This window comes from Pseudopodoces humilis, chromosome 4 (genome assembly GCF_049639895.1).
Source record: "Pseudopodoces humilis isolate 2021_Gansu_Grassland_sample_001 chromosome 4, ASM4963989v1, whole genome shotgun sequence".
In the NCBI taxonomy this organism is placed as follows: domain Eukaryota; kingdom Metazoa; phylum Chordata; class Aves; order Passeriformes; family Paridae; genus Pseudopodoces; species Pseudopodoces humilis.
Window position 1 is genome coordinate 63,463,040 of NC_142203.1, and position 25,280 is coordinate 63,488,319.

Here is a 25,280-nt window from a genome sequence, read left to right on the forward strand (position 1 = left end):
TGCAATTTTATCTTTTTGCTCTTCACTTAAGTGACCTTTTTTTTTTTCCACAGCATTTATTAAAGTTTAAGGCCTCATAAACTAATGGAAATTTCTTTATATAAGCATTAAGTAACTCTAACAGCCTACTGCTGTTGCAATATTTTCCACTATAAAGTATGAGTAACTACCCTGAGTTGACACAGTGTCAGAGAAGACAGAGAAGAGCCAGTAGAGAATTAAGATTTGCAAGTGGACTTTGAATTCTGTGTTTATGACATCCTTCAGTCACAAGGGCAAAACAGGCACTGAAGTCCTAAGGCCTCACAATAGGGTTCATGCTGAATCTGTGTTCTGCCCCCATCCTCATGTTATTTGCACATTACAAATCTCCTCAGCAGGTGTTACCAGAATTAATTTCTGACAGCCATGACTCCTTGTCCTTTCGGATTGTGGCATTGTGTTGGGGTTTTGAATATATTTTTGATTTTTTTCTTTCTCCAAGAAAAAAATATATTACTAATCTAGATAACAGCAACAACAAATGATATTTCTATGCTGTCATGCTTTGAAAAGTTTGGAACATGTCAGAAAAGCTTATGTTCAGTAAGAAAGGGGGCTGTTACTTCCACCAGAGCTATTATCCTCCCCCAAAGAAACTGAGTGAACAGAAACAAGCTGATCATTAAAAAAATTATTGTTTGAAACTGAGGGCTTGTCCAAATTAGAGTTCATAACTTGCCTCCTGCCGTGAGATTGGACCAAACTCAATAACTAAGAAAATATTTGCAGTGGAAAGCAAAAATTAATATTTAAAGTGATTGTTTCTTTACAAGCTATAAACAAAGGGCTACAGAAGCCTATGAACAGAAAGGGGATTTATGTACAGAAATGGAACAGTCAGACTCCTAGCCTGTTAATTTGACAATTATTAACAGCTTTATCCATGTTCATAAAAAAATCCTGTGGAAGTGGATTCTTTTTTTCCACTCTGAAATAGTAATGCTTCAGATTGAAGTTTAAGCATATTTAGTTTATACATTTCTAAACCAAATTAATTAGATCTATCTTAATCCACAACCAAGATTATAATATTTCCTACCTTTCTTGCTTTAAGACAGAGGAACTTTTTTCCTCCATAAATATTAAGGCATAACAGTGATCTTAGGTAGGGTGAATGTTAAAAAGTAAGATGCTTATGGCTTATCACTGTGAACATAGTTGAAATCATCTTAAGATGCTAAGGGTTACAATAAATATAATAATTAACAATACTACCTATAGTATTTATTGTCACAGTGCTTCTCATCTCTCAGTAAGGCAACTGAGGGTCTGCAGGTGTCTCTGCTTACTGTATGGGAGGAAATACTAACTTTTCCATAGTCACCACTGTCCACTTCCATCCTCAGTGTGTGCTTTCCACAGCAAGGAACTTGTTTTATATGATAGCTGTTTCAGCTCAATTTACTCTGTCTGAGCTGAGTTCTTCAGTACTTGTGTGCTGCATGTCTCAGCAGCACTCAGTGGTATTACATATAGTTTATAGGTTCAGCACTTGTTAATCAAACCTTGTCCACATCCTCTCTACAAAGAAAAGGAAAGGGAAATGAAGATGGAGTGTTGCTCTTACTTGAAAGTGTCTCCACCTGTGTTGCTATAAATGGCAAAAGAACAATTTCAGAGAGCAGCAGTCACCAGTGAGCTGCATTACTCTTATTAGCCCTATTAATAGAGCTGTATGTGCTTAATTTTTGTTGGCTGCCTCTGTGCTCATGCAAGAATTGGTGGATGTGGTGCACACCAAATACTTCCAGCCAAACTTACAGGATTTTATCAGTACTGAGAATCAACCCCAACAACTGAAACAGGCGGTGAGCAAATTGTCGATCAATCGGAACAGTAAAGGCCGCTATTGCAGATAGGAGAGTTTGGTACCAAGCCAGCAAAGAATACAAGATGTGTCTCCCCTAACATTATAAGGAATACGAGCACACTCCACTTCTTAAAAAAACTTCAGGTCTAGTATGAGCTCTGTTTTCCGCATTGTGTCTTCCAAGACCACTGACTAGTGGAAAGAAGTGCATAGGACTTCTACAGCATAAATCCCCAAGGTCAGCAGTTCCCTTTCTTGAATCCAGCCTAAAGCAAAATGCTTATCTGTGCAGAAGATGGCCTCAGGCCATAGATCTAAGCAGTATGAATTTCACCACCTTGAAATATGAGGGCACATCCTCATATTTTAAAACTTTAAACATTTATTTCCCCATACACATGTAACATGTACTTTGAAGGAAATCAAAGCAAAGCAAGCTGCTGTTGAAGTAAAATGCATGGATAAACAATTCTGTCACCAAGGAAATCAAAGCAAAGCAAGCTGCTGTTGAAGTAAAATGCATGGATAAACAATTCTGTCACCAAGGAAAGAGAGTAGGGAAACAGTTTAACATGGATGTCCACAGATACATCAGTGATCCTGGGGTTAAGAAAACATAACAGTGAAATACAGAGGCTCAGGTACCTACTGCTGGCATCTAGAGCTTCATGACTTTCATGTAGCTACATTGATTTAAATGGCTGAAGTTCTGGGCTTTAACTTTCTAAAAAGTTGAAGAACTGGAAGGCTCTACCGAGAAAACTTTGAAAGCAGAGTGATATAATCAAGAGCAGCTGGCCCAAAGGAGCTCAGTATGCACATGCCCTCAGACAGAGCACAACATTCTCTAAGGCAAATATCAGATAAAGCATATGAGACAAAACCTGCTAGCTCAGCGTTTTTGTAAATAGGGAAGTACCTTCCCCCCCTCACTGTGGTTACCACTGTGTTTAGAAAATAATGACTCCTTGGCCCATCCCCCTCCTCTGACTGTACCACTACCACCAGCTGACTGGGGTGACTGATAAACTGCATAAAAAGATATTTGAAGTCATGAGAGTAAAAATACTTTGCTATTATGCACAATAAATGGTTTCCACTTGGGATTAGTTAATGGAGAAATATTTTGGGTAGTTTTGCTCAAGAGGTTTCGTTTGCTTGCAGGGACGTTCAGAAAAAGTTCCCTGAACTTTGAACCGTATCTGCAAAGTGAGATAAACAAGAGCCATATAAATACCACAGCCCTTTCCCCCACACTATTTCCTTTTGCGGCAGAGCCAGGCACAGCTGCCAAGAAGGGGGAGGAGGAGGACAGGGTAAGTGTGCTGGGTTTGCTGTGAAAGAGCTTCATGACTTAAGATTTGGCAGAGTGTTTGCTTGTTTCTTCGGCTGAAAAGTCTGACTGTGGAAATTTCCATTGGAAACTAAGTGGGAAGTTGAAATATGAAGAGAAGTATAAGGCAGGCTTTCCTGCAACTCGCAGGGTGGACAGCTGTTGCTGGGTGCTGCATGCCAGTGCTGCAGAAGGCTGCTGTAAAGGCAAGGAAGGAGATCAAAATGTCATGAGAGTATCATGTGCTTATAATGGATATAAAGGCAGGAAAGAGTGGAAAAAGGCTGTGTTGGTATATACTGGACCACAGTTTAGTCTTCATAGTACTTTACCTAGAATGTAGGAAAGAAATGTCAGGGACAGCTGGCTTTCACAAATGCAGCAACAAATGACTCTTGTTTTAAAAGATCAATTATTATTAATCTTTTAGGCTATGACAAGGTGGCTGAAACATGTATTAACTGTCATAAATCAGAATTTATTATTTCCAAACTATTATGTGGTCACTGTCAGACTTTGATGTAAGTGGTGAAGTTATATAATCCCGCAACCTAGGACATGTTGGGGAGCAGCTTTATAATTTTTTACACTTATAATTTTAAATATTTCTTGATAATGGGTGTTTAAGCCAAAATTGAGATGTTAATGGAATAAAATGAAAAGGTAACTATGGAATTTCTTATATGCTTTGATTTTCATAACAGTAACTGGACTAAGAATGGATATGAGATTTTGTAAGATCTGAGGAATCCTGAATGAAATTCAGTTTTCATTTCTGGTTTTTGTAAAATTGTTTCTAGTGCCTGACTTCTTCATAGATTTTTTTTCATTGGGATCCAGATACTCCAGACTGACTTGCAAAAATTTTTAAGTCTTTTTCATTATTTTCTGCTATGTTCTGTAACACTTGCTGGGTACTGAAATCCACTATTGGCGCATGTACTTTTAAGATAGTGGAATTACTTTGGAATCTGGAGTGAACTGATCTAGATTCTTCCTGACATAAATAAGCTTACCACAGTTGATTACAAAACACAAGAAAAAAGCTACTTTAAAATCACTGAAGTGTTAAAAATGGTCAAAAAGAAATTACAAAGAGAAAAAAAAACTTAGTCTGATTAGTAGTGCTAAAAAAATTTCCAGCTATTCTGAATGTTTACTTTGTAGCTGTTCAAACACAATAGCAAAAAAACCCCAAAAACCTTCAAGCAGTACAAAGAAAAAAAAACCATCTACCTCGATTATAGAGGAACTCCACTGGATAGCTAAAGAAATTGAGCAGTAAACAAAGTGCTCAGATTTATTCTTACAGGGATTTGTGGTTTTTTGGCGTGATTTTTTTTTTTTTTGTTTGTTTGTTTGTTTTTTCTTTTATTTCTTTTTAAACTGAATGGAGTCAATATGCTGCTGTGTTTTCTTACGGGGATTTCAATCTGAACTTTGTTTAGGCATTGGCCTTACTTTGTTTATTTTCTCTCTTCTCAGGTAAAGCCCAGCCATGTGGGCAGGTCTGGGGCTATTTCTGGCCCTCTGTGTCCTCCCAGGAGGAGGGACAGAGATCCAGAACTGCCAGGAGCCCCCAGAATGGCATATTGGGGAGGAGGACCCAATGTGGAACTCCAGAGGCTCGGTGACAGTGGTGGCTCTCCTCCAGGCTAGCTGATCATTGTGCCTGCGGCAGGCTTCCAGGTAAGTGTGTCTCATCCCAGTTTTTGCTCTCCAGCTGAGAATACTACGTGTGCCCTGCCACAGATGCACTCCATCAACTCTAGCTACCCCAAATGCCACCATCACAGCTGGCATGTGTGACCCAGTGACCAGGCTCGCTATCAGCGGAAGGGTTCTGTGCCAGTGGGTAAGATTATCTCTTGACCTATTCCTGACTTTCAGGAATAGATCATCTTCTCCAAATTATGTTTACAACATAATATTATCAACTTTAATGACATTAATGAAACCCAAACCACAAGAACAGCAACAGAACCAACAGAAACAGCAACAGATGATTAATGCAGCAAAAATAGTGAAGCCAAGAAACATCACGATTCTTTAACATGGTTAGATCATCTTAAATAGAGAGAGAAGTGATCACTGATTTCTTATGTAAGATCTGTGGGGGAAAAAAATAATCAAAACTTGTGCTTTTAATGTGGCCTTTCAGCCTGTGTTCAGAGATCCTACATATATTTTAAAAATCCAGAAGTTAAGTTAAATACTGTCCTTTCAAAAAATTGATGAAGCATTCAAGGAAGTCATTAGTGTTAGGTTTTCATCCACAACCTGGGACAGTGATGCTCTATTTTCTAGAACTTGATCCTTGCAAATAAATAGCTAGCATGACAATAACAATAGTAATAAAATCATTTTCAGCTGACCCAAATAGGAATTGAATAAAGGTTTTATTTTTGATTCATTTAGGGATTGCAAAATTATTTTGGTTTAAAAGTTCATAGTACCAGTTTTAGATTTGGATTTTAGTCACAGTGAGCACACCTCAGTTTTCCTCTCTAAGCTGCCTGACTTACATATCATAATAAGCTTTGCAAGTTTATTAAGAATTGGATTTAAAAACATAATGGTAAATCTGTGGCTCTGTCAAAGTTAAAAGTGGGCTTTGTGTTTGGCTTTCAAGGTCGTTGGTTTTCGTTCTTACATTTTAGAAAAAAATTAAAAGAATCTTCCACATTCTAAACTATTTCCTGTAACTGAAAAATAGTTTTCTAGAGCAATTCCATAGGAAAGATACAAATGAAAAGGAAGAAACTCCACGTCATACATCTGTAATAAAAGCAAGATGGAGCATATTAACTCTTACATCAAATCTGTCAAACCTCATGATTCTCTAATGGTTTATGGTCTTGCTTCTTTACATTCGCATTAGTTTGGAGGACCTGCGGGTAAAGTTAGAGAGTGAAGGATTGGTCAACATCTCGTATGTGGTTGTCAACCATCAGGGATCTCAATCCCAGAGGGAATTTCACCTACTAAAAGAACGTGTTTCAGACTACATTACTGTCTACCAGCAAGATGAGCAGCAAGAGGATGTCTGGACTACTTTAAATGGAAACAAGGATGACTTTCTCATCTATGACAGGTGTGTGCTTACAGACAAACATGGGAAAACAGTCACATGTATTTTGAGTAATGATTTGTAAATCTCTGTATTATTTCATTGATGTGCAAATAACAAAGACATCATGCTCAGCTTTTAAGTTGAACTAAGTAAAGTGCTAGTATTTACTGGAAAAACAAAGTTACAAAAGCAAAGTTTGCTTTTGCATAAGTAATTTTGGAGTAATTTTTTTTTTCTTTATAATTAACATGGATTTAGATGATCATTAAATGAGTGTAAAATTTGGTAACATGTTCATGGTTTTATAGTGTTTTTATTTTCAGATAACTTTATTACATTCATGCATGTCAAAGTTTTATCTTTTATTTCATGGAAACTTTTTGATGAGTGTTGTTGAAAATACCATGTAGACATAAGGAACATTAGTCTTCCGGTCAAATTTAAAACTTCAGAAGAAAATTGCTTTTCAGTATAAGATTTTGCCCCAGGTATATTTTGGAAGCACCAGTAGGTAATTAAAATCCCAGTTTTTCAATTTTGACGTGATGGTAGTGACTCTAAAAGTTACTACTACTACTTCAAAAATCCTGCACTTCAAACATGTCTATCCTTGTTACTTCATATTACTGTTAGGAACATTCCAAGCTCATACTAAACCATAAATAAGCTTAATGAAGAGTTAGAAAGTTATTCTTTTTCTGTAATGTGATGAATTTAATTTAGATAAAGTTTGTGGGATGAAACTAACACTGGAATGAATAATCTTGTATGTTACAGCAGCAAGTATGCCCAAGTAAGAAAGGCTGGTGTCATACAACAGGCAAACAGAGCAAGGCTGTATTCCGTCTGGGAGCATTTGGAAGGTTGACCAGTTCTGTGCTGTCGACACACAGGACATGTGTACATTATGAACTGCTTTAATGGCCATGATCCATTATGGTTCTAGGAGTCTATGTTGTTATTGTGCCTTAGCTGTGAAAGCTTTGTCTGCTGCTGGTTCTAAACGTGCAGTCCACAGTGGGGAGCTAAGGCCAGGGGACTGTGTGTTGGTACTGAACTGCCATTGTGTACAGGTTCTGCATTTACTCCAGCTCCTTTGAGCAGATCAGTTGTGTAGTTAAGTGTGTATCAGAACACTCAAGTGCAGACATGGGGCAAGCAGGCACCATAACAAGCCCCTCATGCACAATAAATCAGTAATGCTGATTTACTGATTAACTGCACCACAGTTCCCATCCCAGTCAAAATACCTTAGGTTTCATAGAAACACGTGGTAAGGATGCAGCAATCACTTATGCAAACAACCCATCTCATCCCAATCGGTCTGCAATGAGTGCACCTCTGCCAGCCTTAAGTGCCACTAAGGGAGAGGCAGTGCAGTTACCACATCAGCTGGAAATCATGCTTCACCTACTGGCCAGTGCAGGTGAGCAGGCAAGAATTTGTAAGGAAGACACTGGATTTGGCTGTGAACTGGAACAGAAACACTCCCCATAGAACTGGTACAGTGTGGGTGGATTGATGCAAGTAAAATGAGATACCATAAGAAGAGAGGTTTAATTGTAGGTATTTGTATTTCTCTTCTTAGGTGCGGCCGTCTAGTGTACCATCTCGGTCTGCCCTACTCCTTCCTGCATTTTCAGTATGTGGAAGAATCTATTAAGATTGCATACTGCGAGAACAAGTGTGGAAATTGCTCCTACACGGTATTTTCTTGTCTCATTCCATGTATGGTAGAAAAGAAAACTGGATATGATTGGTATTTAAAAAAATATTTCAGTGATTAATCCAAAAAGATTTCAAATTTACACATTTCATGTATCTTGGCAGATAGCTTTTAAACATTTTTCTAAGTGAATTAGATTTGATTTCTTATAGACTGATTGATTATCTGAATTCCTGTCCTCTACAGAAATGCAACTAACTGTCAGAAATGAAAATTCAGTCTTGGAGGGTAATTCAATTTGTAGAGCTATATAGAGGTAGTGAGCAATTAACTACTCTAGTTCTGTAGGATGGGTAAGTACATAAAAAACAGTATTTTTTTAAAACCTGGGAATCAAACTCAAGCTGGTTTGCATTACTATTCATTGTAGTTTGCATTTGAACACAGTTTACAAGAGTTATTTTAAAAAAGGTGATACAGTACAAGACAAACTATTTTTACTGCTGTAAAAGAAGCTTTTTTCTAATGCATCATTCAAGATCAGAAATGCTTTTAAGGATTATAATGAAATGTAAATACATAATCATAACACTTCAATGAGAAAAATAATTTTTAATCCCATTGTGCAGTGTTCTGGCTAAATGTAGACCACATACAGGTCAGATGTAGGATCTAGGATAAGAATATTTGTTATTGGCAATTTCTGAAATTTTAATTGCTAAAAAGCCCTGTCTAGTTGACAGTAGTGTGACAACAGAAGGCTATTTCTGATATGCTCATACATTCTTCAACAAAATAGAACAAATAATTTAAAAGTGCCTTTCATGCTCTGCAAAAATGTTAGTTAATATTTTACAACTAGTTTAATTGAATACAGTGCCCTGTATTTAATGCAGGTGTCTGTTTTGCAGGAACCTGATATTGATGGTGTATGTGAAAACATCACTAAAAAAGCAGGTGAAGAGCTGTCAGAGATAGAATCCAAACCAACAGGTCAGCATTCCCATCCCAACCTGCACAGACATGGACACCACCATCGCCGCCACCACCACCACCATCACATGGGCAGTCGTGATCCCAAACACGAGGACCACCAGGCTGCTTCTCAAACTGAGAGACATCATCCTCACGGCGGCTGGCGTCACAGGCTTTTTGGCCGTCACAGACACGATCAGATAGGTAGTCAGGAGCACGTAGACACTGCCCCTCCAGGAGAAATTGTGGAAATTGCACAAGATAGAAAACTACGAAAGAAAGGGAAAAACAGCTGCAAAAATCAGTTAACTTGAAATTGGGAGACAGGATCAGGCTCAGCCTCTAGTAGCTGATCCTGTCATTGTCGACACCTTTTGTTTGAAGAGCTAGGGAATTCTGTCACTTGACAGTGTCGTGGTACACTACCAAATTCTTGCAGGTGACATGGGCAACTGGCAGCAGAGGACATCACTGAGTCTTGACAGTGACGTCTGCTCTCTGCTGCCTGACATTCACCACCAGCAGGAGCAAGTGAAACTAGTGACACCTGACAGTGACAGGAAAAAGCGAGAAACTGATCCTGAAAAACAAACTAAGCACCTTCCAGAAACAAGGGAGTCCCATTAACTCAGTTCTTATAGTTGCAAGAGCAGAAAAATGAACAAATTAAGTGTTTTCATTGCCCCAAATTCAAAATTAAACTGACAGGTATGGGGATTTAAAATATTGCAAAGAAGTGTAATTTTAGAGCAGTGCTCTTAGAATAATATAATATCTGTCAAATTCCATCAGAGAAAAGCTTCATGATTTAAAGGAATTTGGTTGACCCCTAGTTTGTTTTTCAGTTCCACTGGGGAGGTGTCTGCATTCTTGATTAATTTGTCTTTCTTGTTTCTCTTCTAACATTCTGCTTGCATTTGTGAGGACAGGAGCATAAACTATGACCTAGGGGCTCCTGTTTGATGTTTTGCAATCAAGAACAGAAGATAACCAAGACAGATATTTTAATCATTTTTTTATTAAGATGATAGATTCAGAAGTTGAGCTTTTTGGTTTTTTCTAACCTGGGGATACAAATCATGTACAAGCAAAACTTACTCCTAAGCAATGTGACAGAATAATTCCACAACAAAAATGTAATATACAGACAGTAACTGCTTTATTTTCAAGTAACAGATAGATATGCTTAACTTTTGTGGCTCTTAGATACCACATACTGCTATTGCCTGTAAAATCCTACTGAATCAATAAGCAAGAAGTAGTGTTAACAACTCACAGGCAGAATCAAAAAGAGGGTGGGATGAAACAAGTTTAATCTTGGTGTACTGTTGATCTTTGTTTGTAACAGTGCTGAATTTGATAAATCTGTATCAATTAGTAACAAAATATTCCACTTAAACTTGTATAACTTCTCTGTTTGTAGCCTAGCATTTCTAATGTTTGATTAACTGAATGGAAGTAAATCCAGTTTGAAGGATTTCTGGATGAAGAAAAGAACATTCATGAAAAGAAAACTGCTATGAAAGCATACACCATAATTAATGATGGTTTAATAGGGAAATTACTACTCCTACAAAACCTGAATCTTTTTATTGTGAATGCTGATTAGCAAGAGAGTAGTTCTGAATGTACACAGAATACATGCCTTTGGAATATTTGACAGGAGTGTTTTCAATAAAACATACTTTCTTCACATCTTGTTTTTATTTTGAGATGCACATTTGAAACACTGAAATACTTCACATCATTTACTCAGAATCTCCTCCGTTTTAAGGGCAGGTCTTGGCCTTTATTAAGACGTTGCTCCAAGTCTTTTACGGTGTTTCGGAGAATTTCAATTTCCTTGTTTTTCTCTTCCTGGAGATGCTGCAGTTTCTGTAAAAGTGCAGGCAAAGGCTTCACTCTTAAGCATCACACAAAATTACGTACTGATACATTTTGCTACTGCATATAAGATATATTCTAATAAAAATATTTTCTTTGGTATTTTATATTACAAAATTACAAAAACTATTTCCCCAGAATCCTCTTTTTCTGCCATCCCAAAGTCTTGTAAGCCTACAAAAAGAAAAACCAAACCAAAAAACACCCCCATAACAAACAAACAAAAAAGCCAACCAAAAAAAGCAGCATATGCAGAGCTTATCAGTGTCACTGATGGCAGCTCTAGTTTAAGTTTCCTGATTAACAATACTGTAGTAAGACCACCTCACGTGTGGCTTTTTATTGTTGCTTGCCCTCAGCAGTACCAGTATGTCAAGAACCATGACAGTTGGAGCTGATGATCTTAAAACCCTTCTCCATCTTAATTAACAATTTTGTGAATCTGGTCCTATATACGTGGGAGGGATGTGTGGAAGAGAACAGAGAAACCCCAGGGAATTGGTGCTTCAAACACCCTGAAACAATATCTGTGTGCTACATGAAAGCACCTACCCTTCGATAGATACTTTGTGGCAAGACTGAAGCATCTGAAAACGACTTGGTGGTTTTATCCTGAGCTCTTGCCAATTTAGCGTTGAACTGAAAGGATCAGGCAAAGACAAAACGGTAAGAATGAACAGGGGAAAAAAGTAAAAAGCTGTTCTAAAAGTATGCCAAGTGTCATTTTCACTTTTTATTAGTTGCATTTTTTTACCTGAGAATTAGTAGCAGTAAGCCTTTCTACTAATTCTAGGAAATTAAGCTACTTATGCTTATTTTAAAAAGAATGCAGTTACAAGCTATGTTTCTTCAAAAAAAGCCTCAAAGTTTTGGAAAAGTAGTAGAAATAGGATAAACTAAAACCATGTGGATAAAAAAAGACACTCCTGAAAAAAGAATAAAATTGAAGGATTCCCAGCAACATATCTACAGCAGGAGAAAATACAGAGAGTGCTAAAGACCTCCAAAACCATAATTCTTCTCTTATGTTCCAAAGATAACTCAGCCTGAACACTCACATCTTATTTCTTTTTTGATGTGTGAACGATTTTAAGTATTTCCTTAATTCTTTCTGTTACGAGAGCAGTTTAAAACATGAGCAATGAAATACATGTTGAATGCTCTGTCTTAAATCTCTGCACAATTAGAAATTTTCTTTGGAATTTTATTTGAAAACATATATATTCTCACCATTCACAAATTAAAAACAAGAAAGTTAAGCAGAAAACATTGTTGAATTTTTTAGTATCTCAAAATCTAAAAATTTTCTAAGTAATTTAATTTGGAACAAGAACAGAGCAACCTTCAGTCTCCCTATACCATAGGTGGATCTTGACTCCTGAACAGGAATGAGTTACCATTGTAGAAGGAAGCATCTGCCACTGATCCTCGTAAAGACAATAAATAATGAAGTTTTCTAGATTCCATCATATTACTTTGTTAAGTACTCATCAACATCTTTTCACTACATAGTTTTTTCTACCCAATGCCCAATTCATCTTTAAGTCAGTTTTGTGATGCATACCTCTATCTGCAGTTTAATTATTTCATTCTGCTTCTCTTCATTTTGAATTTTCAGCTGTCTAGTTAGCTCTAATATTTCCAGTTCTTTTTTCTCTCTCTGTTCTCTATACTCCATTTCTTTTACTTCAACTAGCAACAGAGTAAAACCAAATAATATGATTATAGAAGATGTTTAGATGAAAAATTAACATAGTTTTCCAAATATTAAAACTTTATTGAACATCATTTCACTGGAAGACAATTCAAGCAAAAACCATACTGAAACTATATGAAAATCACACTGTCCTATCCCAGTCAGATGGTGTCTTTTTAAAAAGCATCATAATTTACAAAAACTCTCTTTGTTGCTTTCACCTATATGGATGACCAAAAAAATCCTGCTTTTTAAGTTTGTCTCTAATGGAGAAAATGAACACAGAAGTCAGTTTTTCCTCATTGCAGTAATATTTATTTGTGAATAATGTCCTTCTGTGCTGAACACAGGTAGGACATTCTAACAGCAGTCTAACTTACAGTTCAGAGCAAAGTTCCAGTTGCCACTTAACCTAAAATTTCATTCCTTCAGATTTTTAGGCCCACATTCCTGGCATTTGTTCTAACTATTTGGGAATTTCTGCTCATCCTGTGTTGCTGTACTATTGCTTCATTACCACTTTCTGCTCTCTTCAGCAAAGATAAAATTCCATTAAACACGGCCCACTTCTAGTGTTCACATGTTTCTGCTAAGAAGTGGAACTGGTATTTATCCTAGACAAAATGTAGCATATATAGATGACAGCATGTTTTATCCATTGCTAAAGTGTTCAGTCTTCAGAGAACTTACATTTTTTCCTTATATCACAATTCAACTGTGTTATTTCTAATTTGTGGTCTTCCTCTTTGTTTTTAATTTCTATCATGAGTTTCTCAATTTGATCTTTATACTCCTGTGAATGTAAAATATTTTATTAAGATCTTGCAGTTTCTATGCTCCTAGCCTTCTGCAAAGCACAACCATCATGTAAAAATATACAGCACTCTATAATTCAGTACTTGTTTTATTCTCAGTCTTGTAAATTTAAATGCCCAATTACTTCTTACACTGTCTGAAGTCCACAGATGAAAACCAGCAGATTTCATTGTATTAAAACTATCTGTTAATATAAAATTAGAAACTGTACTCCTTAGGAGGACAGGCAAATGGAGAGGTAATACTACTTTCCTGAGAACAGGATCTGAAAAATGATGCAGTTAGTTAAGGGACTACAGTTTCACCTTTGTGGACTTTTGATCTAGGAGTGCGTGATTCAAGTGTGAGTTTTTTTAGTATGGCTTAAACGAAGGATTCCAGAACTTCATGTTGGCAGCAGTAGACACATCAGTGATACTAGCAATAGGGATGCTGGTGGCACTGACACTCAAAGTTTGAAGATGACAGTTATAAATTTACTCCAATAACTACTCCAGAATTATCACTAGCAGCCACTGTTGAGGTGCTCACTCCGAAGTTCTGGTTACAGCCTTTTGACAAGGTTGCTACTCATCAGGGCAATACCTGAGGGCACTCACAAAGGTGATCATTGACTGGGGATGAGTATATGGAGACATAGTCTGCACCTTCAGAATGACACCAGGAGGTCCCACCATGCTCACACGTGTTTAATGGGTGCAATAATAGTTTATCATATCCTTTGGAAGGCATTTCTTATTTTTTACTCCAACAATCAAGATAAAAGCTCTACTGGTATAAATATTTAATTTTAACTCAGTACAAACACAGGCAAAGAAAATCAGCAGTGAGATTTCTGATCTTAAACAGATAACAGATCTGCACTCTTCACACAGAGAACTTTGAAAACAGAGATTATGACTAGTGCTGCTAGTTTTACCTTCTTTCCAAAAATGAGTGCCATAGATAAAAAGTAAAGAGATAATATATGGAATTTATTATGAAGTACAGATAAGAAGTAGAAACCTATTATCTTTGGAGTATTCCTGAATAAACTGGACAAAATTCAGACCACCCCTGATTCTCTGTCAGCATAACCAGGCATCTTCAATGTGAAAACTGTATTTCCACACAAAAAATTATTTTAGTGCAAGGGATTAGAATGGTGAAGGTGGAGTTCAATTTAAAGCTAAATACAGTTAAAAAACCCCCAAGTGCACCTCAGATTGAACCAAAATCCTCAGCACCAAGAAGTTTTAACTTCTCAGTTCTCCTAACACCTCACATGGATATTGTCATGAGAACAACCCTTTTCTTTTTACACATGAAAATCATTGAGAGAAGAGCAGCAATAAGACTATCAATAGCAAACCCTAAACAAAAAGATATGCAACATAATAGAGATACAATATTATTCCTCTACCTAAAGAATGATAATTTGTGACATACCTCTTCACAAGTCTTTAATTTATCTTCCAAGATGTGAATGGTTCCCTTCAGTCTATCATTTTCATCTACATAAACAAAAACTATATGGTACACTAAAAAGTACATTTTGACAATTTCTTTAGGATGAAAGCACAATACGGAAATTGTTTGCATTTTTTGACTTGGCTGAACTTTGAGAAATTTTTTTGTGGCATAATCATCATTACAGAACTACATACTGTCATTCTCCATTTTTTAGCAAGAAAAATAATAGTTTAATCATAATATTTGCCTGGTATTACTACTTAGAACTTTCTTTAGTCTTCTGTTAACTGACACAGTCAAGAAAATCTAGATGCAAAGTTCTTTGACTCAGAAAATAAAAGGCTATTAACATGGCCTTGAAACAATAGTTTCAAATTGAAAGATGCAAGTTTTTAAGTACTTGTTTCCCAAAAACTAGAAAACAGTATGCAAACACAGAATTTAGAGAAAATAGATGGATTTTTTTTATTATTAATATCAGTTTGAGTATTAAAAACATGCATATACTGCCAATGTTAGAATTGGATATGCTAATATGCCTTGAATGCATAATGATGATGTACCACTGAGCTGTAGTATATTGTATATATGTATATATGAATATATATGTATATATAGGTATATATGTGTATATATACATATATATGTATATATGTAGTATATAGCAAATATTTATATACTTCATTTTCAAGTAAAAATTATTAGTTATCAAGTACATGTGGATAACAGCAGTAACATTTAATAACACTGTATACTAAGGATTGAGACACTTTGGTTTAACGAAGTTATAAAAACTGTGCATAAACACTTGAATAGTCAACAGCTGAATGATACTTTCTCACCTTTTGTAAAATTGCCTGTGTTATACTAAAATGAATTTAAAGCCCAACTATTGATTAAAATAACCCTCCTGAGGCAGTTTCTAAGCAAGAAAATGGCAGTAGACATTTATTACTGCACGATTGATTTTAGATAATTTTTTTTTGTTTCTCTTTGCCTGCCAGTAAGTTTGTCTGAAAAAAAATCAGTAAATATAAATAAAAAAATTAAATGCCTGCTCATTCAAAATGACAGTACAGCATTTATATAAAATAACATTTTTTGCCTTTACCTTTCACATTACACTGGTTTTCGATGGTTTGTGTTAGACCCTTTATCACATTCTGTAGAGTACTGCATTCTGAAAGAAATGAAACATCCAGTATTTTTGAATAGTGTCTTCACAAATTTTCATTTTGTTTACAAAATTTTCTCAAATATTTTATAATAACTTTGGTTAAATATTACCCTAAATCTTTTTTCTGACTGTAGAAATAAGTCATGTTATTATTACATGGTTACTGCTTAATACTAGCTTTTAGTTTGATGATTGATTAGAATCAATTTTATGAAGCAATAGGAACAATTTCATAAAACTATTACATGTTTGTTTCTAGTCAGAAAACAAGCATCTTTTTGTTTTCTGGGCAGTACTAGAAGTTTTCTCAATCAGCCTTCCAGCAGTGTGATGTATTTACTGAAACTGAAACTTACTTTCCTTACAGTATTTCCTTTTCAACAAGACCAAGGGTGTCCACTCATTGCAGTCTCTCACCCCTTTTGTACCCCTTTCTTGATGCATGTAACATTCATCTTGTGACTCAACAGAAGCTTTGAGAGATTCAGAATATGTGCTATGTCTCCACTGTTTAATTTTATACAGAAGAATTACACGTGCAAGTGCTTATCAGTTTGTGTACTTTCATAATTTTATTTCATCATTTTATTTCTTAAACTGTATTTTTAATATTCAAACACTGTATGAACTTCCTGTAATACAGGATTTGGTTTTCATTAAATATGACTTTTATCCCTTACGTTCATTGTAAATTTATCAGTAAAGTCGCAAAACTGTCAAAGTCTGAGAATAGTGGGGGCTCTACAACTGATGTTGCTTAATTTTAAAACTTCTCTTTCTCTTTCCTGAGTGCCACCGCGTTTCTTAGATGGCTTTTAATTTCCTCAACACAGAAGTTCGCTAAATAACAGTTACTTGTCTCATCAGACTACAGCCCTTTTGAAAACTGTCTGTCGTGTAAAGACTACATTACAAATAATGGAGTGAGGAAGATGAGCTAAGATCACAGCTAACAGGTTCAGTTTTCCGCTTAGTCTTTTTGACCGTCAGTCTAATCGTCCATCAAGTCCGCTTTTCACGCAGCCGAGCACGTTAGCCAGATACCTTCTCCCGTTCCGTGCTTCCAAATAAAACAGTAGAGGGAGCACGAGTAGCGCAAATACATTGCCTGTCCCTCAGTTCCTGAGCCGGATCAAAAACAACTGCGGAAAAATCCTGCTCAAAGTCGGAATGACGAGATCAGCACGCCCGTTTGTACCAACTAGTTCTACTACAGATTTCGTCCCATTTGAAAATGTATGGAAATAAACACAGATGCTTGTAATCCATGCAAAATTTGGAAAGACTTCTGAGTCAACACTAGCACAGCAGCTAGTTTTTAAAAAGAAACACAACTCTTTAAGTGTAAACCACTCTTTTGTACAGTCCCAAAAATATCTGCTCATCTTTATTAGTTTTAAAGGACATATCTCAGCAAATCTCATACGTACTTAAAGTTGTGACTGGAAAAAATTCCTGGGAACTCCCAAGTTTTACTTGCCTACATTAAGGAAAAGAAGAAGAATTTTGCTTAATGTTTGCAGCCTTGTGGCCACTGTCATAGCATCTGCTATAGATCCTGTGTAGAACCTTCCCGTAAGGAATACTGCCTACATGCAGAAAGACTGAACAGCGTAAGTGTTCATCTGCATTTATAACTGATTTTTTTATAGGGCAATTACATCAACCACTTCTTCCTTCTAAACCTTAGAAAGGCTAAATAAACAAATACACAACCCTGAAGATGCTAAATAGAACCTCCTATAGAAACAGAAACAAAAATGTGATTGCTTTCTTTTAGAAAACTATATTAGAATTTAATTCAGAACTGTAGCATCACAAGAGTCTATTTAGCTGCCATAGAAAAGGTTTAGGAGTAGAAAACAAAGATGACAGACTTGTATCTGTCTAAAATGGATCTGCAATGATGTACACAAAACAAAAATTGTTGTTTAGAATCTCACCGTTTTTTAGCAAAAAATGTATCAAGAGAAAATAAAGTTAATTTATGACCTCTCAGAGAGTATATACATTGTCCAAGCTATCCACCTTATCTTGGATATAAGTGTTTCACTACCCGCTACCTCAATATTTAGGTGTTTTCTTTCTTTCTTTGCATTTCCTTCAGAATTTCCAATATTTTTCTACCTTAAACAATTCTAGGAAAGACTTTTGACCAGGATATCAAGGAGTTCTCAGGTTCTCACCTGGAAATTTTTTTGGGGTGTGAAATTCCTTTTTTTTTTTTTTTTTCCCTTAAAGCAAAATGTTCTTTAGTCAGGATAAAATTCTATGTCCTCTACCCCACTACCATTAGTAGTTGCAAACCCTTCAGGGTAGGTGGAACAACAGCATTTCCTTCCACAGCACTATTTCTTCCTGTTCCTCTTCTGTAATTGGACCAACCCTTCAAAATATACTTCAGGAATTGTGGCTAACTTGGGTTCTGGGAAACAGCCTGGGACATAAGGCTGGGAGAAAACTTTTTCCAAGCCACAACTGGCATTATCACTCTATAAAAGCCATTCTCACAACTACAGTCTGTTCAGATAACAACTGCCAGAGTAAAGATTGAATCAGTCAATTGAAATCAATGCTGTATTTGGTCCCTTCTGCCTCTCCAGAGCAGCACAGGACCCCTCTATAAGCTCATCAATACTAAAGAGGGTCTAGCATCTCTTTTAATCCCGGAGTGCTTTGACCTTCCAAAAGGTTTTTATAAAAATTGAACTATTAGATGCGAAAGTTTTAGTACTCTGATTCTGAATACCACATATGCTATTACTTCTTTTGAAGGGTCAGTGTGGAAGGTCAATTTAATAAAGGTGCAAAGACTATTTCTATCAATTGCAAAAAGAAAAATTATTTAGAAATTATACAGACTTACTAATTTATAATCACTACATCAGCCTTTGACATCATTTTGAAATACTCCTAATGTCACCACTTTTCACAGGCTCCGCACATCTCCAGTAACATGTTAACTGTTTACCTGAAGGTTCCTGTGACAGTCTCTGCCACTGGTTATGCAATTTTCTGCCCAAGATGTTTTTTTTGAAGCTCCAATTTATGAGCACCAATAATGAATACAGTTCAAAACTATAAACTTAGAAGCATTTCATGCTCTGGTATTTGATAGGTTTACCTTATTGTTAAGCGCATCAATTTAATAGTTTACCTTACTGGTAAGTACAGAATCAGAGAATGGGCCCTTACTGGGTCATCTGGCCCAACCTCCCTGCTCTGGCAGGGCCATCCCAGAGCACACTGCACAGGATGGCAACTAGATGGTTCTTGAATGGTTCCATTGGGGGAGACTCCACAGCCTCTCTGAGCTTAACCTAACAGAGCAGCCATGATAATTGTCTTTTATTTCTAAATACATTGTGTCCCCTTGGCATTTTATTCATATTTTACTTCATTATCATCAAATAGCTTTCAGAATCACCTCTTGGATGTCTTGCATTGTTCCAAGTTCCTGTTTTTCACTTGTTTTTGTCAATGTTACTAATATCTCTGCAATAACTCTTACTCATTGACCAGGACACTTGTCTTCCAGAAATTCTGCCTCCTATTTATATCTGCACTATCCCTATGACTTCAATATTGTTGAGATTTGTTTTTTCCTGACTATCCCAGTTGCTGAAACATTACTTCATATTTCAGGCTGATTGCTCTGGTATTTTCACTTGGACTTCCGCCACCCACACATCTTTCTCCATCCTGTGTTTCAAAAGAAGCTCCAGAGGCTGTTCTCTTCAGTTATATCGGCATAACTATCTCATCATATAATTTCTCTCTTATCTCATCAAAGTGAGGCAATACTGTTTACAAAACTCAGATCTCTCTTCTGACTTTGATCTGTTTTCGGTCTGTTCCTCTCTCTTGTTGGAATCATCCCAGATGCTCTGGTCTCCTGAGTTGTCTCTCTTACTTTCTCTGCTAGCTTTTATACCATAGATTCTATGGTAAGAATTATTTCTTGGTTTTGCTCACCTTTTCCCTTCCTGTTTTAAAAACTGATTTATGTAAACCCCCTCCTTTCTGGTTTCATCAATAAAGAAGCCTCTTCTGTTTCTGATTGACTGTACTGCACTTTCTGACTTCTCTGCTTAATAAGGAAACAAGTGTTTCTGACTCAAACCAAAGTTCCATCCAGCTCACTATGCCACCTTCACAATACATACGATAAAATTATTCAGGAAAGATGAAAAAAGCTAGATAAATGCTATCATTAGTACATCCTCTCAACTTCCCAAACACAGAATGATGGGGGACAGTGAGAGATACTGTCTTTGTGTTTCAAAAATTTGTTGTTTTCTGTGATTTTTTTCCCAGTCTTTTTGGATTAATGTATACTTCTGTTATCCACAGACTTCTGTGGAATTGATTTAACTTTATTTTGTAATGTGTGGAAAAGTTCCTCCTTTTGTTAGCTTTAAATCAATAAACATGCTTTATTTCCATATGTTTTTTTATTACATTAGACAATAAATATTTTATTCTGTAATCACTTTCTCTATTCCATTCACAATTTTACAGCTATGAGTCACATCATCTCTACTCTTTGTCTTGGCTGAAAAGTTCCCAGTCAACTGAAGTATTTCTTCAGGTGTTCTAAAATTGTGAGCAAACCTGTGAAAGCCCCATGTGCATCTTCCCCCACGCACTTTTCTTGGGGGTTAGGCTGGGCACAAGGCCATCTTAGAAAGAGTGTAGATTATGTAATTGAAGAAAAGCTGGCAGCAGATTCAGAAATAGCTGTCCCTCCTTCCCATGGTAAGGGAGCTGCTTGCAAACTCAGGCTTTAGCCCTTGGCCTATGCTGCATTTGTGTGTCAGCCACACACTAGACCCTGGTCATGACCTAGGGAGTGATTTTCTGGCTTAATATCAGACCTGCCTCATCACTTGGAAGCAAGTAGAGATCCTTGGGCCATGTCTGGCCTTTGTTACCATTTCTGAACTCCATTCTGACTCAGCCTCCTGAGTCACTCCCATCAGTACAGACTTGTTTGGCAATGTAGACTTTTGGCTGACCGTGGCAGTTCTTGCTGGGCCAGCCCTGCATGGGCACAGTGGGAGTGAGCCTTGCATGGTTAAGCCCCCTACGTCCATAGTCTTTGTTACAGGAGTGGTTCCTGATTCCTTATACCTTGCTCCTTACTAGCAATACCAAGCCTTGCCTCCTTCTCTACCTTTTCTAGCTCTTCTATGTCTGTTTTGAGATGTGTGGACCAGAACATCAAACAAAAATCACAGACTTTACAGAGTCACAATGCTTATTTCTCTTTTTTTCTTCCATAATTATGCCTACCACTGTGTTTGCTTCTTTGTCTACTAATATTTTAAGAGAATACAAATATTTTAAGAGAACTGTTTAGAGGACACCAAGATCTCTTTCCTGAAAAGCAGCCAACTAACATCAACCATTGTTTATACAAAACACCTCCCATTTACACTGCTACTGATCTTCATCACTCCTGTCATTCTGTACCATGAGTTTTTTGGTATATCTGAAGATATACCAAATGATTATCATCATAAGCAAACTTCACTCACTCAATAGCTCAATTACAACACTCAGTTTCTGATTATGCTAAATTATCCAAGTCTCAGTGAATATAAATGAAACCCCACTGGCAATCTCCCTCCTGTGTGAAACTAACGTTGGTCCTACCCTGCTTCCTAACTTTCAGCAGGCTGACTTCTCAGAGATGAAAGTCCTACAAAAAGATGCACCTTTCAGCTACTTTACAAACTACAAAAGAAAAAGCAACCACAAATCCATGCTAAGCACTAGATACTGTTTCTCATTTCAAATACTCATCTAACACCAGTTCTAGAATAAAACAAATCTTAATTTTATAGTTTTCTCTGTATTTCCTCCTTTGTTTCATAACTTTTTAATTATGATTATAGACTTATAACTTTCATCTATAAATGGTAAATTAAATTTTATTAGCATCCATTGAACAGTCTAAATCCTTGTAAAATTAATATGGATATGAATATTTACTATGAGATGGATTTCATTACATGATTCAAAATTAGGCATTACTACTTTTCCCACAGTTTCTTAGATCCTTGATATGTTATTTTTTATGGTGGAAAATAATGAAAATATCTCTCAGAACTTCTTGAATATATGCAAAAATCATACCTTTCTAACAAAATAACTTACCCTCTTTTACTGATTCTTCCTTTGATTGGCTTAATGTTAGCAATCTGTTACATTTTTCCAGCTGATGAATCAGTAGGTTATTCACTTCATTAATTTCTGATATTTTCTAGAAAATTGGAGAAAGACTAATATTATATTAACATGTTTTCAGTTTTGAGTTTTAAGTGAATTAAAAACTTAACAATTCCACAATACTGCAACTGCAGTCCAAGCCTGTACTATTTCCCATTCAGGAAATTCTTTTATAGAGAAGAATGAAGAAGACTTGAGATTCTTTGTATTCCAAGTTAACCCCACAGAACTAAGAATGCTGACTTACATCATGACTTATAAACTATTTTCCTCTCAGTTTTGTAGCCCAGAGTCTGGATCAATCATATTGGACTGAGTTTCTTTCTACAGCTTTGCATATGAGACTGTCAGTGCTCTTGCAGAGCAACAACTTGAACAGTATATAGGGAAAGGAACTGGTATAATAAGTTTATTCCAAGAGAAATGCTAAATTTATTTCAGGTACTTCTTTTATATTACCTCTAGTATGGATTTGCTGACCAGGAAATCAGCAGAAATCTAATCAACATCAATCTAAAAGGAAACACAGTACTGATTTTCCTCAGAGGGTCAATCTTTTAAGAAATGACACACATATAAGATAAAGGAAGCTCAATACATATGAAATGTAGGCGCTCATGCTCCTGATAGGGCAGTGACATTTTTCTAGAACAAGGAACAATTTCTAAGAGGATACCCCAGCACTAGACCACCTGATCTAGTGAGAGGCGTCCGTTCCTGCAGAAGGAGGTTTGGAACTAGGTGGGCATTGAGGTCCCTTCCAGCCCAAACAATTCTGTGATTCTATGAAAGCAGTGTAATACAGTTCATCTTCATCTTCCACACTCTTTCTGAGAAGCCAATTTGACGTCTGGATGATGGAAATTCTATCACAGAAACAAAGGCTTCTCAGACTTCACAGAATCCACTCCCATGACTCCAGGATACGGTCAGTACAAACAGTTTTCCACATGAAACTGGTATTAGAAGGCCTGACAGCTGAGACAACTTAAAGAAATTTTCACTCAAAAAGATTTTGAAAATGTCACAAAATAATTATAGATTGCAGTCTCAACATTTTTTACCTTCTTCACTTACCTCTTCTATCTCTGAGAAGTCATCTAAAAGTTTATCAAGGTTCACTACACTGGTTTTCTTCATAGTTTGTTCATCACTATGATTCATTTATTTCTGGACCATATAATCAAATGATCACTAGATATAAAAAATAGATCTATAAATGAATATATTTCTCATTCACACCATGTAAATTCTTAGGCAAAAATGTAAGAAGAACAAAGAAGACTCTTTTTTAAAATTAAAACTATTTTTGTGTTGAAGCTAAACTTCAGGCTATTTAAGATCTTGCATTTCTAGGAAATACAATGAATATCAGAAAGCCTAAACAATATCTTCCAAAGTGGTATATTGCGGTTGAATTTGGAAATTTTCTGCAATTAAAAAGTTAGCCTGGACCTACTTCTATAGAGAGAATAATGCACCAGGCACATATTAAGGCAGCATCTTTTATCTGTGTAAATGCTCTAATACTTGACTACTGAGGTTTAAAGGCACTTACATATTTTCTTATAAACAAAAAGTGTTAAATCAGTAATAGGCACTGCAACACGTCATAAACCTTGCTGTAGAATAAAAATACAGTATTTTGATAGGCGCCCATATAGTTCCAGATTTTTAACACAACCCCTAATTTTATAAATTCTACTTACAGAATCTTCAACATATATTTTCAAGATGGATCTGAAATACATGTCATGAATGCTTCTAAAAATATTTAAACTATCTCTCAACATCAGGTTCCGTGAGACAAAAATTCCAATACCAGTAAACCATATGATCCAAACAAAACCACGACTTCTATGTGGTAATGTGTGAACAGCCTTTTTACAAATAACAAAAGAATTGCAACCAGGGAGATGAACCAGAAGTTAAAATGTGTTCACTACCCAGAAACTGAATGAGTTTCCAGACAGAAATACTGGCAGTACAGTTAGGCACAAATAGGTAAATACACAACACTAAGCAGAAACCAAAATTACACAAATTAATGATTTTCTCAGTCATTCAATATTTACAAGCTTTTATGTACAACTTCTTGAACCAAGCAGTAAGATATTGGTTCTGCGCGTTTAATACTTTTTTTCTTGTGCACACTCTTTCCTCAGTGAGACTAAGACTAAATCATAAGCCAAAGCTCAGTTTTTAAAATTAACAGTTTTCAGAATATAATAAACTTTGAAAAATTAATGCTTCTTAGTTAAATTAATGGGGGGGGGTGTTATTTTTTAATTAATTAGTAATCTTAATGGCATGTAACTTACTACAATGCAATGATTTGTTAAATTGGCGTTTATGTATTCAGGACACTCAAATTTGTAAAACAATTACATATCTTAGTATTCTGTTAGTTGATAATCTAAATGCACACTGTGAATGTCAATCCTTTGACTTTTCCAATCCTTATCATGGGCAGTATCTTATATTTGTCAATGACCATTTTTTTCATTATACTTTTTAAACTGTGTTGCACTCTCCACATTTTGACAGAGGATAGAATTCAGAGAGCTGTCGTGTTTTGCTGTTTTGTTTGCTTCCTTATTCTATGGCATCACTTGTTTTCTCGGAAGACAGGATGTGCTCAGCACTTGGCAACAGTACCACTGGGTAGAAAACTCCTGCTGAACTGGAACAGTAAATTAAAAATAGTTTTGTATTAATAATGTTGTATTTTTTCCAGCAGGAAAACTCATCACTGTTTTTTTTGTGCATATTACTATTACACGTTATGTCTTCCAAAGGCATTTTTGTTAAACCTCCCACTCCTGATTTGAATGATGATATTTATGTCACTGGGAGAAAAATTAAAGATTTAAATTGTGGGTTTGGCTGCTGTAAAAGTGACACCTTCCTTTAATGCCTCTTTGACCCCTTGCCATCCATGCTTTCCCAGTATCACTTTTACAACTATTGTAGCTGATGATCCTATTTTGAAAACTAAGTTTTCAATTTCTTGCTGCATATGGCAGTGAAACACATGTACAGAAAGAGAGAGCGAGAGACATTAACTGAATGTAGGAATTATTCAGTAGCAGGCACGTCACGCCTTCCTGTCCTTTCCTGTC

General features: G+C 36.2%; 2 protein-coding genes across 2 annotated transcripts; one reads left to right on the plus strand and one right to left on the minus strand.

Annotated features, from left to right (window-relative positions):
• The first annotated feature begins 3,066 nt into the window (after positions 1–3,066).
• SELENOP (selenoprotein P) lies at positions 3,067–10,592 on the plus strand. Its single transcript, XM_005533298.3, has 5 exons — positions 3,067–3,168; positions 4,671–4,874; positions 6,067–6,279; positions 7,847–7,964; positions 8,836–10,592. Exons 2-5 carry the CDS (start codon positions 4,684–4,686, stop codon positions 9,493–9,495), a joined length of 1,182 nt encoding a protein of 393 aa, XP_005533355.3. The 5' UTR covers positions 3,067–3,168; positions 4,671–4,683; the 3' UTR covers positions 9,496–10,592.
• Positions 9,946–23,322, minus strand: CCDC152 (coiled-coil domain containing 152). Its single transcript, XM_005533299.3, has 8 exons — positions 23,236–23,322; positions 22,087–22,192; positions 15,859–15,927; positions 14,724–14,788; positions 13,170–13,272; positions 12,348–12,475; positions 11,336–11,422; positions 9,946–10,774 (listed from the first exon to the last, which is right to left on the minus strand). The coding sequence occupies exons 1-8, from the start codon at positions 23,320–23,322 to the stop codon at positions 10,652–10,654; spliced, it is 768 nt and encodes a 255-aa protein (XP_005533356.1). The 3' UTR covers positions 9,946–10,651.
• Between the last annotated feature and the right edge of the window lie 1,958 nt (positions 23,323–25,280).